The sequence below is a fragment of the Anopheles merus genome, chromosome 3L (assembly GCF_017562075.2).
Source record: "Anopheles merus strain MAF chromosome 3L, AmerM5.1, whole genome shotgun sequence".
Taxonomy (NCBI): domain Eukaryota; kingdom Metazoa; phylum Arthropoda; class Insecta; order Diptera; family Culicidae; genus Anopheles; species Anopheles merus.
Window position 1 is genome coordinate 39,907,736 of NC_054085.1, and position 17,303 is coordinate 39,925,038.

At 39.3% G+C, this 17,303-nt stretch overlaps 1 protein-coding gene across 10 annotated transcripts in view; it reads left to right on the forward strand.

Moving 5' to 3' along the window:
* LOC121598255 (insulin-like receptor) overlaps positions 1–17,303 on the forward strand; it is a 45,044-nt gene that overhangs the window by 27,476 nt on the left and 265 nt on the right. For all 10 annotated transcript variants that reach the window (XM_041924826.1, XM_041924825.1, XM_041924827.1 and 7 more), the window contains 12 exons: positions 67–353; positions 496–624; positions 12,853–13,018; positions 13,112–13,597; positions 13,691–13,835; positions 13,899–14,505; positions 14,590–14,707; positions 14,776–15,004; positions 15,076–16,594; positions 16,664–16,904; positions 16,981–17,160; positions 17,229–17,303. The exon at positions 17,229–17,303 is cut by the window's right edge and continues 265 nt beyond it. In XM_041924826.1, the coding sequence (XP_041780760.1) occupies positions 67–353; positions 496–624; positions 12,853–13,018; positions 13,112–13,597; positions 13,691–13,835; positions 13,899–14,505; positions 14,590–14,707; positions 14,776–15,004; positions 15,076–16,594; positions 16,664–16,904; positions 16,981–17,138 (4,085 nt within the window). In that variant the 3' untranslated portion in view covers positions 17,139–17,160; positions 17,229–17,303. The remainder of the gene's footprint in view (positions 1–66; positions 354–495; positions 625–12,852; positions 13,019–13,111; positions 13,598–13,690; positions 13,836–13,898; positions 14,506–14,589; positions 14,708–14,775; positions 15,005–15,075; positions 16,595–16,663; positions 16,905–16,980; positions 17,161–17,228) is intronic.

Consider the following 17,303-nt stretch of genomic DNA (forward strand, 5'->3'; position numbering starts at 1 on the left):
AAATGTGTTCATTGTGATTAATAATTAAATTTATCTAATTTTTTTTTTCTGTGTACGTGCGTGTAGTCTGTTCGAGCGTGGATGTGCGGAACACTCCACATCATCTGGATCGACTAAGAAACTGTCGGGTGGTTGAAGGATTTGTGCAAATTATGCTTATTGACAAATATGGCAACGACAGTTTTGATAATTACACCTTCCCACTGCTGACGGAAATCACAGGCTATCTGCTGTTATTTCGCGTAAACGGTCTGCAAACTTTAGGGCAACTATTCCCTAACCTTACTGTTATTCGAGGAAGTGAACTGGCCAACAACTATGCTCTTGTAGTGTACGAGTTAATGCACATAAAGGTAAGTACAGCTATTTGCATTGAAAATTATGAAATAATACTATATTAATTTGAATAGATTTTTTTCCTCGTCTATATTATTAAACAGAGGCGAGTACCATTTTCTCATAATACTGCGATGTTTTATTTCGGAATTGTTTTAGGAGTTGGGGCTAACTTCACTAATAGACATTCAACGTGGTGGCGTGCGCATCGAGAAGAATCCTAATTTATGCCATGCAGATACAATTGATTGGAAAGCTATAGCGCCTTATGGTGAAAACTGGATTAAAGTAAGTATAGATATGAATCTATTCTGAATTTTATTCTCAAAGTCGAAATACTTTTATTCTCCATTTATCAATGACAAACTTGGAAGAAAAATATTTCTACCAGTTAATTTTATTGATTCGGTGTAGATTCGAAAATGGATTCAAAGCATTTGTTCTCGACTTCAACACTTTTGTGGAAAATGGGCCAAGGAAAATAAATTTACGGTTTTACAAGGTTTCTCACTTTATATCAAGATTGTTTAACCCGTTCCCGCATTATGATGTTGCAACCAGTGTTGCGAACGGTGACGTTCATCGACATAAAATTGTAAACATTCATTCGATTTGAAGCTTCCCATTCCCATCTCTCTCTGTCATTTGACATTCCCGTCAAAAAATGTCATTTGACATGAAGACATTTTCAAGATACATTCATTTGACATTCGCCAACCTGTATGAGTAGTGAACTGTGTCGTATTGCAAACGGCCGTATTCATGTCAAACTACAACAGAGCGTGCGGTGCAAAGGCTTTCATTTCACTAGTTTTTGCTATTTCACTAGAATCCCCATATTCAGCGACGATACACTTCATAATCCTCCGATCGTATCGATTTGTGTTGTTCAAAAATGTCAAATGACATTCATACTACATTGTTTACATTTCATGTCACTGCATCAGCCCTGACGGTAGCGACACGAATGAATTTCGTTTAATGACAGTCGTGTCGTGGAAGCATTGAATGTCATCAGCCAAAAAATATTTTGACCGGCTGTTTACGGTGACTGTCATGAAAAATGTCAACAGTTAACAACACTGGTTGCAACACCCTTTCTCGAATGTCAACCCACTTTCGTACAAACGTGTGGCTTTTTAATCGTTATATGCAAATATTATAACAGTGATCGAATAGATTACAAATATACTGTCCTGATTGACTGTGTAACCAATTTTTGATAAACATCTTTGTTTTGTTTTTCTACAATTCTAACAATAAAAACATATTTTATTAGTTAGGAAGTGTATAGCGTACCAGAAACTAACTGACATGGTAGATATTTTTGATAAGTGGTAGATATTTTTGAAATTCAAATCGTTATTGCTTAAAACGTGATACCAATTGTTTATTGATCTGTTAAACCCTGTGTGCATAAAGACATTTAATTTTTTCAATATATGATTGATGTTATACAATTTCACTATCATCACCGACGTAAGGTCAATGATAAGATTTTCAGGAGGTTGTATTGCACCAGTAGTTTTTGGTTTGTGTGATGCGAAGTCATATAGTTTTGAATTGTTGGTTATTGGTATTCGGCTCATTTGTTTGCTAACAATTAATCATTGGTTTGTATCGTGATGTTAGCGGTGCATGGATGTGTGCGTGGACACGCATAAATGGCACAGAGTGGATATATCAGTCGTAACAATATATAGTACGGTCGATTGTGTTTTGAATGGACAATTCATGTTTAGATTAAGCGTTTTATTAATCTCTAGATTACTTGCTTTACTTATCCGTCGCTATAAACACTTTGTGATCTTACCTGCTACAGTACCCAAATAGCCAAATTTGCTTAAGCAGCTAATTTTGGCATGCTAAAGATCAAAGATCTAAATATCTAAAGCTAAAGATCAGCATCAAAGTTCCAGGTGGGCCTTTCAAATAGCGCTTAAACAGCCTCCTTATGCCACGATGCCAGGGATTATTTTTCTTTGTGTTTTATTTTCAAGCAAGCGTCATCGATGAAATAAACAACAAGATTTGTGTCGTTTATGCACATGTGTATATTTTTAAATCCTTTGTATTGATGATTTACACAAAATTTCACACAATTTACTTTACTGTACAATCAGCTCACGTACACAACTGAGATGATCAGTGACGATACTCAAACAGTTGGAGAATCAATCACATACTTGGTGACATTTTCATTGGCACCCAACTCCTGGTCACTCACTTGGAAACGACCTTTTTGTCGGCGATAATCACGACATTCTTGGAATATACTTGGCACGTGGGCTCAAGCAACAAAATGAGCATGCTTTCTCTCTCTGTCTGTTTTGATTATTTGTCGGGTTTAACATGCGAGAAAACATGCTCATTTTGTTTCTTGGAACCACTCGCACGCACCGCATATCTCCCGTGACCATCGCGATGATCACCGACTGAAAATGTCGCGACCAAGTGACTGGCCAACAGCCGTATCGGGGAACTCGTTCGTCGAGAAATATTCGTCGCTCATGAGTGGACAGGGTTGTACCACTAGGTTGGGCAGTACAAAATCTATACGGTTTTCTAATTTTTTATCAACAGGGCTATGAAATGAGTGAAAATGAGCGTCGCTGCGAACGTTCTCGGGGACGAACGAGTTTCCCTATACGACTGCAAGGGTTGGTTGAACACAATCAGCCGTATCGGGGAAATCGTTCGTTCTATTTAATAATAATTAATTTCTATTTAAATAAAAAAAATGAATGTAGCTTTAGTAATTGCATAATAAAAGTTGGGAAAAGTGACACCCAGGCTTATTGGAATAAGCAACGTATCAGAGTTGCATAGTTTTTGTTTATATAAAATAATAGGCTTATTATATCTTGTTACAATGTTCATTCCGATTTAATAATCGTTAAACACTACACGTATTTTCAATAGGTTATGGGCCCAGAGTAACGCGGATTAAATAGAATTGGGATCAGTGAAGTTCATCGTTTTATTATTATTTTTTTTTTGAGTTTCATAAGTGCTTGGTTGATTGAAAAGTTTAAACCCTGTTCGAAGAAAAAATGAGAATTAGATTGAGATTAAGAAACCAGAACTTTGAAATATGGAAGTTCAAAATGGAGCTGAACTGATGTAAGAACCGAAATCAACGGCGGTGGAAAAGATGGCGATCTGGTCTGAAAAAGACGGAGAGGCGCGTCATATGATAGGTGTGGCCGTGGAAAACGACCTGTTGGTTCACATTTGCCGGAAAAGGAAACCGCGAAGGAAATGTGGGACACTCTCCTGAGTATCCATGAAGCAGAATCTATGTATACGATGATGACGGTATTGCGAAAGATGTGTTCTCTGAAGATGCCAGAAGACGGCATTTTCCGGAGCATCTTAAGCAGATGACGGCGATGCACGATCGTTTGGAAGTGACAGATGAGGGCTTAAAGCCTCGACAGTTTGTGGATGTAATGCTTTCAAGTCTCTCTGGCTGGTATTCAGCCGTACCGGCGAACTCGTTCGTTCCTGGGAACGTTCGCCGCGACGCTCATTTTCACTCATTTCATAGCCCTCTAGATCAAAAATTACGCCTAACGTACTAGATCGTTCGTAAGAGATCCCGAAGCCATTTCTGCGATTGTTCGAAAATAACTTACATATTGGATTACATAGGAGAATACTCTGGAACAAAATTATTTTGTGGAAACGGTTAGCTGCATGCTTGCTGAGTCTGGTCTCCGAAAGCAGTATTGGGGTGAATCAAAAACAGCTGCAAACTATCTGCCGTATTGGTTACTATCATTATCAATTGAGTAAACACCGTATGCATTTTGGCATAATAAGAAACCATCATATAGTCATATTAGAATTTTTGGTTCGGAAGCATATGTACATGTACCGAAAGAGATGCGTTTCAAACTTTATGTGAAGATGGAGGAAATGGGTTTTGTTGGATATGCTGAATAACGAAAAGCCTATTGTTTTTTGGATCGCAAAACTTATTAGATAGTGATTAGTAGAGATGTCAAATTCATAGAAATGCACGAAACTGATTTGGAGAGAAACAAGACTAAATCGATTGAACCAACTATCGAAATGGTGCAACTACCATCGTCGAGGACCGCACTGATGAAAAACTCCGGAAGTATTGAAACACAAACCGAAGCAGTGACTGAGATTGAATATCATGAAACCTACCATCACACAGGACGTCGAAATAATGATGAACGCGTCCGAAGGTGAGCTATCATTTCAAGAACTACAATTAGAAGAAATTCTTAGACGATCAATGCGGGTGTTTTTTCCCAGGCGGTTAATTGAGGAAACTTTAACAGAAAGAGGAGGAGAAGGATCCTAGAAACTTACACTGTGAGGACAGTTTTAAATGGAAGAAAACCATAGCAGATGAGCTGAAATCTCGTGCAACAAATGGCACATGGGATTTGGTGGATCTACCCGTATGCCGTAAACCAGTTGGTTGTAAATGGGTTTACAAACGGAAGAGAAACGCAGCTGGCAATATTTTGAAATATAAAGCGTGGCGTGTGGCACAGGTATTTAGTCAAAAATATGGGGAAGATTATGATGAAGTTGTTGCACCAGTAACGAAGCAAACAACCCAGAGGACCTCATTGGCCATTGCAAGCATGAAAAAGCGTAGATGTGAAAACTGCATACCTGTATGGTAATCTGCAAAAGAAGCTATATATGAAACAACCTGTTGGCTATGAGAAGAAAGGAGCAGGAAAGCTGGTATGCAGACATCGGAGGAGTATTTACGGGCTGAAGCAGTCTGCCCGGTGCTGGAATCATCGATTACGTGACGTTCTTGTTAGAATGCAGTTTGTGCAAAGTAATGCGGATCTCTGCTTGTACACAAAATATCAGAATCAGAATATATGTTTATTGATATTTTTCTTTTAAGTTCATGTGTACATTTGTTTTGCGAGATTTAGCGCAACGCTCGCTTTTCACCGCTGTGGAGGATTTTGCCAGGAGGCAGTTTGTTTTGATTTTAGAAAGAAACGGTGCTAGGCCTAGGGCCTTTTGTTACGCTAACTTAACTTAAACTAACTTATCTACTTAACACTATTAGATTAGGAGCAGGACGAAAGAAATTCAAAAATAACAAAGAAAGGAGGAGGGAAAAAGAAATGAAATGTGAAAAATTCAAAAGAGTGCCCTTAGAAGGGGTGAACCTGATGTTGCACATTTTTCTTTAAGGCGTTCTGTTATAACATATCCAATTTCATCTATTGGATGTGTACTGGTTTTTTCATATAGCTCCTCTAACCTGGTTCAGTAGGGGGCATTCGCAATTAGTCGAAAAAATCGGTTCAACCCTATTTCAACCCTTCGGATGTTGGTTTGGGCGCTATTTTTCCAAACCGAGATACTGTAAGTTGCCATGGGAAGAACAATTTGTTTATAGATCGCGATCTTGTTCTTGTAGCAAAGCAGGAGGACTCTTTTTTAAGCAGGACATTGATCCGAGTTGCCAGCTCTCGGGTATGGTGATGATAAAGCAACTTGTTATCCATGATTAGACCCACATATTTTACCCTTGACAACCAAGGGATTGTTGTTCCTCCCACAGTCAGCTGGCAGCCAATCGGGTTTAGTAGCTGGTGTCTAAGCCGATGTGGAACAATCATGGCTTGTGTCTTTGCGTTGTTGATGCGGATTCTCCATTCAGCAGCATAGCCTTGTAGTACGTCTAAGCAGCGCTGAGCGCCGCGTCTGAGTTCTGCTGGTGTTCTGCCCTTAGTAGCGATCGCCGTGTCGTCTGCAAACAAAAACAACTGGGTACCGCTAGGAAGAGCAGGAAGGTCCGCCGTGAACAGCAAATACAGAAGAGGGCCCAGAACGCTGCCCTGGGGTAGGCCCGCCGGTACATGCAAGTGTATGGGCCGATGACAACACGGAAGGTGCGTTGCTGCAGGTAATTCTTGATCAGTTTGACCAAGAATAACGGGAGCTTGAACTGGAACAATTTATGGACAAGCCCAACATGCCACACATTGTCGAATGCTTTTTCCACGTCAATCACAACAGCAGTGGATCTTGATACTCGTTTGTTTTGCTGTTTTGCTGTACTTTTTTGTGTTTTGCAGTCTCATCAGTTGGGGTGTTGTTGAGTGCCCGGACCGAAATCCAAACTGTTCTGCCGGAATAATTTGTAGATCGTTAACTGAATTGCTTAGTCGACAATATATTATTTTTTCGAATAATTTGCTGAAGGCGCTTAGCAAGCTTATCGGGCGATAGCTGGATGGAAGGGTGGGATCCTTACCGGGCTTCAGGATTGGGATCACCTTAGCGCTCTTCCAGGCTTGCGGGAAGATGTTGAGTCAGAGGCAGCTATTAAAAATTACCACAAGCAGAGTTATAGCTCGATTTTGCAGATGTTTGATGCAAATATTGAAGATTCCATCAATGCCTGGGGCCTTCATGTTTTGAAGACATTTGATGGTGCTTTCAACCCCCGCGACGGTGATGCGCTCTTCAGGTGGTAGAGTTGGAGGTGTGTTGTCAACCGTGTTGTTGGTCGTTGACACTTCTACATCGTGAGGGCTAGGCATTGTTAGACCAAGTCGATATGCTTCAGCAAATTCATTAGCAGGTGCATTGGACTTTTCGATGGGCGTAATGACTACTTGCGCTGGTAGATTGCTCTTTAATGGAGGAATCGGCCGGGGTTTGTCTTTTAGAATTTTCGCCATTTTCCAAAAGGCTGGCGAGTGGGGTGGAAGCTGCTCAACTTTCCTTGCAAAGTTAGTGTTGCGAATACACGAAAGATGTTAGCGGCGATCGAATCTACATCTTAGTGTATGTCGATGATATTCTATTCGGCAGTGAGAAAGACGTTCATATAAGAGGAATTTATTATGGAAATGTGGAAATATGGGAATTATAGTATATCCCCCGTTTACAAAAAGGTTCTCATTTTCAATCTCTCATTATAGAGCGTTCGTTTTTAACTCTATAGTGAGACGATGTTGGTTAGTGAGTTGATGTTAGGTGCGGATAGCTTGAATGATGTTTGTACCGTGTTGGTTTGCTTGCACACTTTGCACAGGCATAGCGATTCATCGATTTAGGCGTTGGACGAAAAACGACCACCATGTTTTCCTCAAACAAACATACGAATAAATGTTGTGTAATATTTATGAAGTGATCTAAATAGTTTAAAGATTAAATAAGTACAAGTAAGCTTAAAATTAATTGCAGCAGCTTCCATGGTATGTTGGTACGGGCAACAAAATCAGGACTGCTCCTGACCGAGTCTCTTTCTCTCTCTCTCTCTCTCTCTCTCTCTCTCTCTCTTCTCTTCTCTCTCTCTCTCTTTCTCCTCTCTCTTTCTCTCTTCTCTCTCTCTCCTCTCTCTCTCTCTCTCTCTCTCTCTCTCTCTCTCTCTCTCTCTCTCTCTCTCTCTCTCTCTTGTTGCTCACGATAGAGCACGTCGATGTGGCATGGGCCGGTCAACAATTATTCTTCTTCTTGTTTACTTTTCGTTGCGGTGATTTTTTTTTACGAAGGTGGCTTGCAAGGCCTTTTCCCTAATCTCCAGCCTCGTCGTTGGGCCTACGCTCGCTGGCTTTTTAGAGTCCTGCAGCGAGCCAAGACGGAAGAAGCCAGCGCAGCCCTTCGGGAAGAGACATACACTAGGGGGAAGCCGCTCCTGACATGGAGAACAAAGGCTCCCAGGTAGAGTCATTAATCATCTGATGCATTGCTTCACATATAATGGTGTTGGGGTCTAATGCGAACGTTTAAATTTGCTCTACGTCTCTAAAAAGCAACAATTACAATTTATTTAAAAATAGTCACAATAATTAACTATTTATTTTAACCTTCACAAAGTGTCCACGAGTTGCATAATAGGTCTCGAGGGACACATGCGGCCTTCGGGCCGTAGTTTGGAGACCCCTGCTCTAGAAGCTCGCGCCCTCGATCGCGCCCTGCAGGACGTTATGGAAAATCGCCGAACGTTCGGTGATAAGGTGGTGCTGGTATGTGGCGACTTTCAACAGATACTGTCAATCGTTCCGCGTGGTACCAACGTCCAGGTCCTGCAGCAGTGCATCCGGCCATTTTAACCGGGTAATAGGGCCATTTTAACTAGTGAAGTAAAACAAAAATATGCTTGCTTAATTTTGTTCAAGTTTGTTACAAATTTAATCCATTCAAGAACTCTTATTGTTATGAGGCTTATGGAATTTGTATTGGTAAAAATGAACCTTTTTAATGTATATTTGTATGAGGAGAAGGTCGGTAGTCACTAGTGGCTGAGTCGACTAGCTCCTACAGAGTTCGAAACGACCCGGAACGCCCTAGCTCGTCATTCTTTTTCCGTCTTTATATAGTGTATAGAGGGTTCTAAACTACGCATGGAATTAAAAGAGATCAAGCTGTTTAAAAATTCCTAGGTCAAATTGATTTGATTAACAAATGATCGCCATAGAGACCCTACTAGGGTGGTAGTTTAAATGTTTTCACTTTCAAATTAGTTCGCTTTCGAACTCAGCGGTCGGCAAACTTTTGAGATAAGAGGCCAAATTTAGCGAACGATCGTGAGAAAAATACAGTTATGGCTAGGACGTAATTAATAGATTACAAAATTTTAGAAACAAAATAGTTGGTGATATGAAACAATGCGATTGGTGACAATATTGTTTTTTTAGTTGTCATATTATATAAGAATGTTTCAGAATTTATAATTTCTACTATAAAAACTAATTTAAGGATTCGTCAGTTAATAATCAGCAACAAAATGTGAGTGTGATCAGTAAAAAAACAAAGCAAGAACAGTATCGCTTCTTAATGACCCTCCCTTGCAATAAATATTGTTGGGGATATTCTGAGGGTGGTACAAAAGACTTAACGGATGAAAAATAATCGAGACAAACGTACCTTTACTTACTTACTTACTTACTTATCCGGCGCTACACCTGCTTTGTAATCTTGGTCTCAGGAGTGTCCGAAACCGCTCACGGTCTCACGCCTTCGTCTGCCAATCCGTTACAGTATTTTCCAGGAGTTCCTCAACTATTTAGACCAGAGGTCTCCAAACTTTTCAGTTTGCGGGCCGCATTGCTTCAAATATAATGGTGTTGAGGGTCATTTTTTCGTTGCCTATATCTTATGCGAACGTTTCAATATCGTCTTTATAAGAAAATAATACCATAATATACAAAACTCCTATAGATTTCTATTATTTAAGTTTGGTCCTCGTCTCTGAAATAATTGGGAAATTAAATATCCTTTGTTTTTGATGTGCGATAAGTCACATTCTGATTAATATTCAATGAAATATAGCAAAAAAAGCTAAATTTTACGTTCAATGTCATGCGAAGTCTAAAGCGACCTATATACATTGCGTGAACGTGAAATTTTGTTGTTTTTTTTTTCGATATTTTTCATTACATATTAATCGGATTATTGCTCATCGTACACCCAAAACAAAGGAAATTCATTTCCCCAATTATTGAGACTATAAAACATGCTACAAATTATGAACATTATGAATTATGAAATTATGAAATTAAATTATTTCCTTGTGATTCCTTGCCGACCATTATTTTTCAGCGTCAAGCGTGAAATTCTTAGTGGAGCGAAATGCATGTAATATTGTTAAGCGGCTCAAGTTTACCGTTTCGTTCGGGCCAAAAACAAATAAATTTACCGTTTCCTTTTCCGCTTATTCTGTATTTTCGGAAATATATTTTACTGTGAAAAATGTCAACGGGTACAAGCCACGGTTCAACGATAGATTTTTTAAATTAGTTTTAGGCAAATCTCAATATAAATTGAATACAGTCTTTCCCCGAGTTACGCGGATAATGCGTCCCGCAAACATTCGCGTCAGTCGAATATCACGTTTTACAGCCAAAATATACTTGATTAATAATGATTTTTGATTGTATTTAGTTTATTTATGTAATTTATCGCTTATTTCATGCAATTGGCGTAAAAATTCGGTTATTTTTGTCTTTTTAGTGATTTGAAACATTTGAAAAAAATGCAACTTTTTTTTCATTTGACAATTGATGGAGTAAATTTTACCGATTGGATATCTGAACTGTCAAAAATAAAAAATTGCGAACTTGAGTTTCGCGTAACTCGGGGAAAGACGATTTAATTTAAGATTTGAAATATAAATTAATATAAAATGTTATATTAGTATTTAATATATTATTCATTCAATTCAATATAATATAATAAATTAATATTATTTATCTGTTATTATATTACATAATTAATAAATTTTTGAATAATGAAAACATTAATTAAATGGAAACGAGTTTAAATGATCTTACAGAGTCCTACCTATAGGCGATATGGTCCTAACGAGTTTTGTTTGAATTCCTGTATTGTTTTTTTTTTTATTTAAGCTTTAATTTCTCACCGAATTGAAATAATCCTACAGAGTCCTACGTATCGGCGATATAGTCCTAACGAGTCTTGTTTGAATTCCTGTATTGTTTGTTTTGATTTAAGTTTTAATTCCTCGCCGACAGAGCGACTGAATTATCCAGTTTTTTTTTAAATAAATTTTCATCGTTCCACCAGGCGAATTTTCACGTTCACGTTCACTTCAGCTGTAAAGCGACCTTTACGTGAAATGAACTTAAAGTAATGGGAATTAAACTCTATAGCACCCTTGTTGGACACATCCGATAGGATTTTCCTAGGAGCCTGTCCAAAGAGGGTACCATAGAGTCCAATTTCTATCATATGAAGTTCACTTCCTATAAGAAAGAGTCAAGGATATGTCTTATAACTATGAGAATCCCTGGAAATCCCTGTATCGGGGCCCTAATTGCGGACGCCTCCAAACCATCTTGCCACCTCATTTTGGGCATACCACGCCTTCTCTCTCTCCTTGTGGACGGCCTAAACAGACTTTACGGGCTGGTTCGTCCTTTTCCATGCGCACAACATAGCCAGCCCACAGGAGCCTGGCGAGTTGGATACGCTGCATGAGAGTGAGGTCGCCATACATCTCGTATAGCTCGTCGTTATAGCGCCTCTTCCATTGTCCTTCCACACATACGGGGCCAAGAATCCTTCTGAACATCTTCCTTACGAGCTCTCGTGACTAAGAGGGTTTTGTCAGATTTTAACAGAGTCCATGTCTCAGAGGCGTATGTGAGTACCGGTACTATATAAGTCTGGGACGACTGACTGCGTTCATCTATCTGTACGTCTCGACTACGTACGTAGATTTGGATTATTTATTGGTAGGACTGCTGATGTTGCTACCATCAGTTTGGTTTTTGCCTCGTTTATCTGCAATCCGAGGTTCTCTGCCGTCCGCTCGATCCCTTGGTAGGTTTCTGCTACATAGAAAAGCCGCAGATCAATGATGGCTATATCATCAGTGTATGCTAGGATCTGGGATGATTAACCGTAGAGTTGGCAACCAGATTTACACACGTAAGTTGGCAACCGGCATACCCGGATATTCCACACGTTTTGATGCAAAAAATTAACGATTTTCATAGGTAAACAATGCTCTCTATATTTTAATGCTGTAAGCAAGTAATGCCGACCATATATTCTCTTCTATTTCATTCATTCATTATGTTTTTTCATTTTATTATAAAAATAACGGTCAAATTGAAATTTGGAATCGCTTGAATTTGACTCGAAAATAAGCACAGTACGAAAAGAGGAAGAAGAGAAACGTCATTCTCCATACAAAATGTTTGGAATACCCGGGTATGCTGGTTGCCAACTTACGTGGTAAAGTTAAAAAAAATCAAAATAAAATACTTATAGGCTGTTTAAAATTACAACTTATGCACCAAAAAATAATAAATTAAAAGTTGGGAGGCTACGGAAAATTTCAGGTCAATAAAAGCAATGAATCAAAAGTTATTGCAATTCGAAGTTGAAAAAAATACCCGGGTATCCGGTTGCCAACTTAAAGGTTAAAGAACATGGTTCCCGAAATCTCCACTCTCGAGTCCTGGATGACCCTCTCTAGCGCCAAGTTGAATAAGAAGACAGGCAAGCCCGTGATATCATATGCGGCTTAGAAGTCAACGAAGAGATGATACGTGTTGTTTCTGTATTCTGTCATCTTCTCCAAGATCTGATCAGTGGGTGATTTTCCGTTTCGGAGTCCTCTTTGATAGTTTCCGACTATCTGTTCGAAGTGAGGGACAACATACTGGAGGATCAGGGAGAATATTTTATAAGCGGCATTCATATTTTATAGGCATATCCGCACCAGAAGGAGACGAATGCGATTTCTTGTCCGAAGTTATCTGTCAAATCCCATGTAAATTTCGTCCGATAACATCGCTTCGGATGAGCGTTGCCACCACCGTTAGTTTGCAAATACCTTTTGCATAGTCCTGTAACCGGGCCAATTTAACTAGTTAGTAAAGTAAATGAAATAGTAAAAAAAGTAAAGCTACCGTTTTATTTGTAATGTGTCGCTTTGTAAACTATTTATCATGATAACATAATACTAATTTACTCTTGTACTATTAAACACATTTTATAAACTATAATAATGGCCAGGGTAATCAAGATGGAAACGAATGCACCACTTGCCCGAGTAACGTCACCGTTTCATTACCAAGCGGTATAACACAGACGATTCGATGTCCCTTGAGAGACGTAAATCGCCTCATTCATAACGAAAAAGCAAGTCATCTGTGTTGGTCAACTAATCACTGCCAGCAAAGTATGTTGAATATCATTCATGTAACGTTGTATTAATAGTACAACGGTAGAATAAAGATCCGTTTTATTAATATTCTTTTCTGCGTTTTCCCAGAATGTCCGGCACATTGTCCAAAGTCATGCAATAAAACAGGTGAATGCTGTAGTACATCCTGCCTTGGTCAATGCAGCATTGAAAACAAATCACACTGTATGGTGTGTCGAAAATACTATTACATTCACAACAACCAAACTAGATGTGTAGACAAATGTCCGGATCACATGTTTCTCTTCAGTGAAAGTCGATGTTTAACGGAAGAAGAATGTTACAAAATATATAAACCCCTTCAGCGCATAGCCGATATCACCGACAACTATCCGTATGTCCCTGCACAGGGTGAATGCAGACTCGATTGTCCCTTAGGATACACTCTGACACGCGCTACTGCATCGCAACGATTGACCTGTGTTCCATGTAAGGGCCCGTGTCGCAGCGAATGCAAGGGAATGGTCATTGAAAGCATATCGCAAATGCAACAATTGCGCGGATGTACGATCATTCAAGGATCACTTTCGATTAGGCTGCGCCAACTTGGAGGAGGTATGCATAATTCAATTACCAAAACACATTCCACTTGTTTCAAAAATGAAACTTATAATAACTTTGATTTTTTTTGTATATGTCAATGTCTAGAAAACGTTGTGCGTGAATTGGAGAAAGTACTTTACTCAATCGAAGAGATCTATGGTTACTTAACCATTGTTCGTTCATACGCCCTAATGTCGTTGGGATTTTTTCGAAATCTTAAAATTATTCATGGAACCGTTTTAAACGCGAAGTAAGTATATTTATCGAATACGCCTTAAAATGGTACTTGAACACTCTGTATGTGTATTTGCAGTCTGTCTTTGAGTGTGATCGACAACCAGAACCTTCAGGAGCTATGGAATCAAAATGTTACCATTAAACGTGGCAATGTTCGTTTTAATGACAACCCTATGTTATGTGTTAAGAAGATTACTTCTTTGAAAAGTCATTTTGATGAAGGTGTAGGCATTGAAAATGAAGAACAGTTAAACAAGACCAATGGAGTCCGAGTGGCGTGTGAAATAAAGAAACTCAACACACACCCGACTAAAATTTCGTTGGAATTAGCTGTCATTCAGTGGGATGCATTTAAGGACCTACCCGATATGAGACAGTTACTCGGCTATGTTGTATACTATATTGAAGCACCACACGAAAATGTTACGTTTTACGATGGACGAGATGCCTGCAATTCTCAGGGATGGCGAGTCGACGACGTAGCGTACATACAGGAAAATGATGATGCGACCCATATTCTAACGAAACTGCAAGCTTTTACACAATATGCATATTATGTTAAAACGTACACGCTATCTTCAGAGAACTTAGGTGGACAAACGGATATCACATATTTTCGAACATCTCCTGGGACACCGAGAATCGTTAGAGATTTACACGTTTACATAGATAATGACACACTGGTAAGTTAGGGTATAGCATGATATTTGATTGTTTTTTTAATGTATGCTTATTTATTACCTTACTCTTTTTTTAATACCACATAGATTGTATCATGGCAGGAGCCAGCCAAAATCAATGGAAAACTATCAGCTTACAGAATTGGCGCTACACTAAATGACGAGCGTAATGAAATGATCAAACAAAGAAATTATTGTCACGATGGTATGATATATTACAAAGAATATTGAATAAGAATTGTTAACTTAAATACAAAAAAAAATTGTTTACAGAAATTGAAAAACCCTCGTCTAAGCCAAACATTCCCGCAGAGAGCACATCAATTGCTACCACGGTAGTTCCGGCCAAAGACAACCAAAATCAATGTTCCAAGGAGGAGTGTGAGGCTTTCTGCAAAACATCAAGCATTTCAGAGTCAGATAGCGGTCCGAAAATAGATATAAATGAAGTGGAGATGTCAATAGGTTTCGAAGACTGGTTACATAATTATGTGTATATCAAGTATGTTTAATAAGGTGAGTTCAAATAGATGCATACAAATGATAACAAACAATTGTATTGCCTATTTTTAGAAATCCAAAGTCCAGTCGAAAACGAAGGGAAGATGGTAGCAGTAGTGTTTCAATTCCGGTTGGGAACAATTCATACATATTTCCATCAAACACTGAGAATGCACCCAAGCAATCTTCAAATTATCCTATCCGAAAAGAACCCAACGAAGAGTATTACCGCAGTCTAGGAGCTACAACTAATCAAACAAGAATAACGTTTCCTCTGTCACATTTCAAACATTTCGCTCTTTACTCGTTCCGGGTACTCGCTTGTCGTGAACCGGCCGCCAAAGTTCCTGGTGTTGTGGTGCAAGATATAGCGGATGCTTGTGGCCCAGAAGCGATGTTTATATACCGCACACCAACTAAACCTAAAGCGGACGATATTCCAATAGATTCTATAGAACTAGACGATCAGTCTAATCATACGCAACGGGTTATTCGTGTACGATGGAAAAGTCCCTCAAAGCCCAACGGAGTGTTAGTGTCTTACTCGATTAAGTACCATCGAACTGACCTAGACTCAGTTCAGCCCACCGTGCGCTGTGTGACAGTGGATGTGCACACACTTCTTGGATATGCTTTACTGACAAAACTAGAAGCAGGCAACTATAGTGTTCGCATTATGGCTACAACAACGGCAGGCAATGGTCCATATTCTCCGCCAAAATTTCTGTATTTAGAAAAACGCGACACAGATTCTACCGTTGTAACCTGGTGGGTAATAACTGCGACAATAGTAATTATTATGCTTTTGGTCATAGGTGTCGTCTACTATTTGAAGCACAACTACATACCGATGTCCAACATGCGGTTGTTTGCACAGGTCAATCCCGACTATGCCGGAGTAACCTACAAAGTAGACGAATGGGAAGTTCCCCGCGAACACATAATCCAACTAGAAGAGCTTGGACAAGGCTCATTTGGTATGGTTTATAAAGGAATCATGACCAAACTCGGGAACGATGTTAATGTACCTTGTGCCATTAAGACAGTAACGGAAAACGCCACCGAGCGAGAGCGCGATAGTTTTCTCATTGAAGCAACAATTATGAAAGAATTTCACACCCATCACGTTGTACGTCTTTATGGCGTTGTATCTGTTGGTCAACCGACGCTTGTGATAATGGAGCTGATGGCAAATGGTGACTTGAAAAGCTATCTCCGGCGTCATCGGCCGGACTACGAAAATGGCGAGGAGTCGTCCCCGCAACCTCCAACACTCAAACAGATTTATCAAATGGCTATAGAAATTGCAGACGGCATGGCATACCTGGCCGCAAAAAAATTTGTCCATCGCGACTTAGCCGCTCGGAATTGTATGGTAGCCGAAGATCTGACAGTAAAAATAGGTGATTTTGGCATGACACGCGACATATACGAAACTGACTATTATAGAAAAGGAACAAAAGGTTTTTTGCCAGTAAGATGGATGGCTCCAGAAAGTTTAAAAGATGGAATGTTTTCGAGCAGCAGTGATGTATTTAGCTATGGCGTTGTTCTTTGGGAGATGGCAACGCTAGCCTCCCAACCTTACCAGGTAGATATGTTTGATAAATGGTATCAAGCTAGCAACGTTAACGGATGTTGTAATCTTTTTTATTAACAGGGACTGACTAATGATCAAGTATTGCGGTACGTGATTGACGGTGGAGTAATGGAACGTCCGGAAAACTGTCCAGATAAGCTTTATGAACTAATGCGAATCTGTTGGCAACACCGAGCTTCGGCGAGACCTTCATTTATAGATATCATTCGTATGTTGTTACCCGATGCTAACGATAATTTTAAAAGGGTGTCTTTCTTTTTCTCGCCGGATGCTATGGATAATTCTATCCAGCCTGGAAATGGTAATATATCATCTAATATCTCTCGTAACTTGATTGATTTTACAGTATTTGATTTTGTATTCCATTTTGTTTACAGAATTGTTAGATGATGTTACCGAACCGTTGCGTGCTAATGACGACGGTTTCGAAGAAGATGAGGATGATGCATATTCTATCGAATTGACGGACAGCCGACTAATGCACAATAATGGTCCTAAACCAGACATTCGCTCACCCCATTCACCTCAGAGGTGAGCAAACGCTCCAGGGTGCTCAGGTAGGCTTACTGCTGTATAAATATCGCAATTATATTTTATTAAAAACTTTTTTTTATCATCACAACAGCATTCATTTGGTTTACGAATATTTAGCCACGTTAAAAACAAACAAAACATATCGGCCAACACCAGTCAGGAAAGC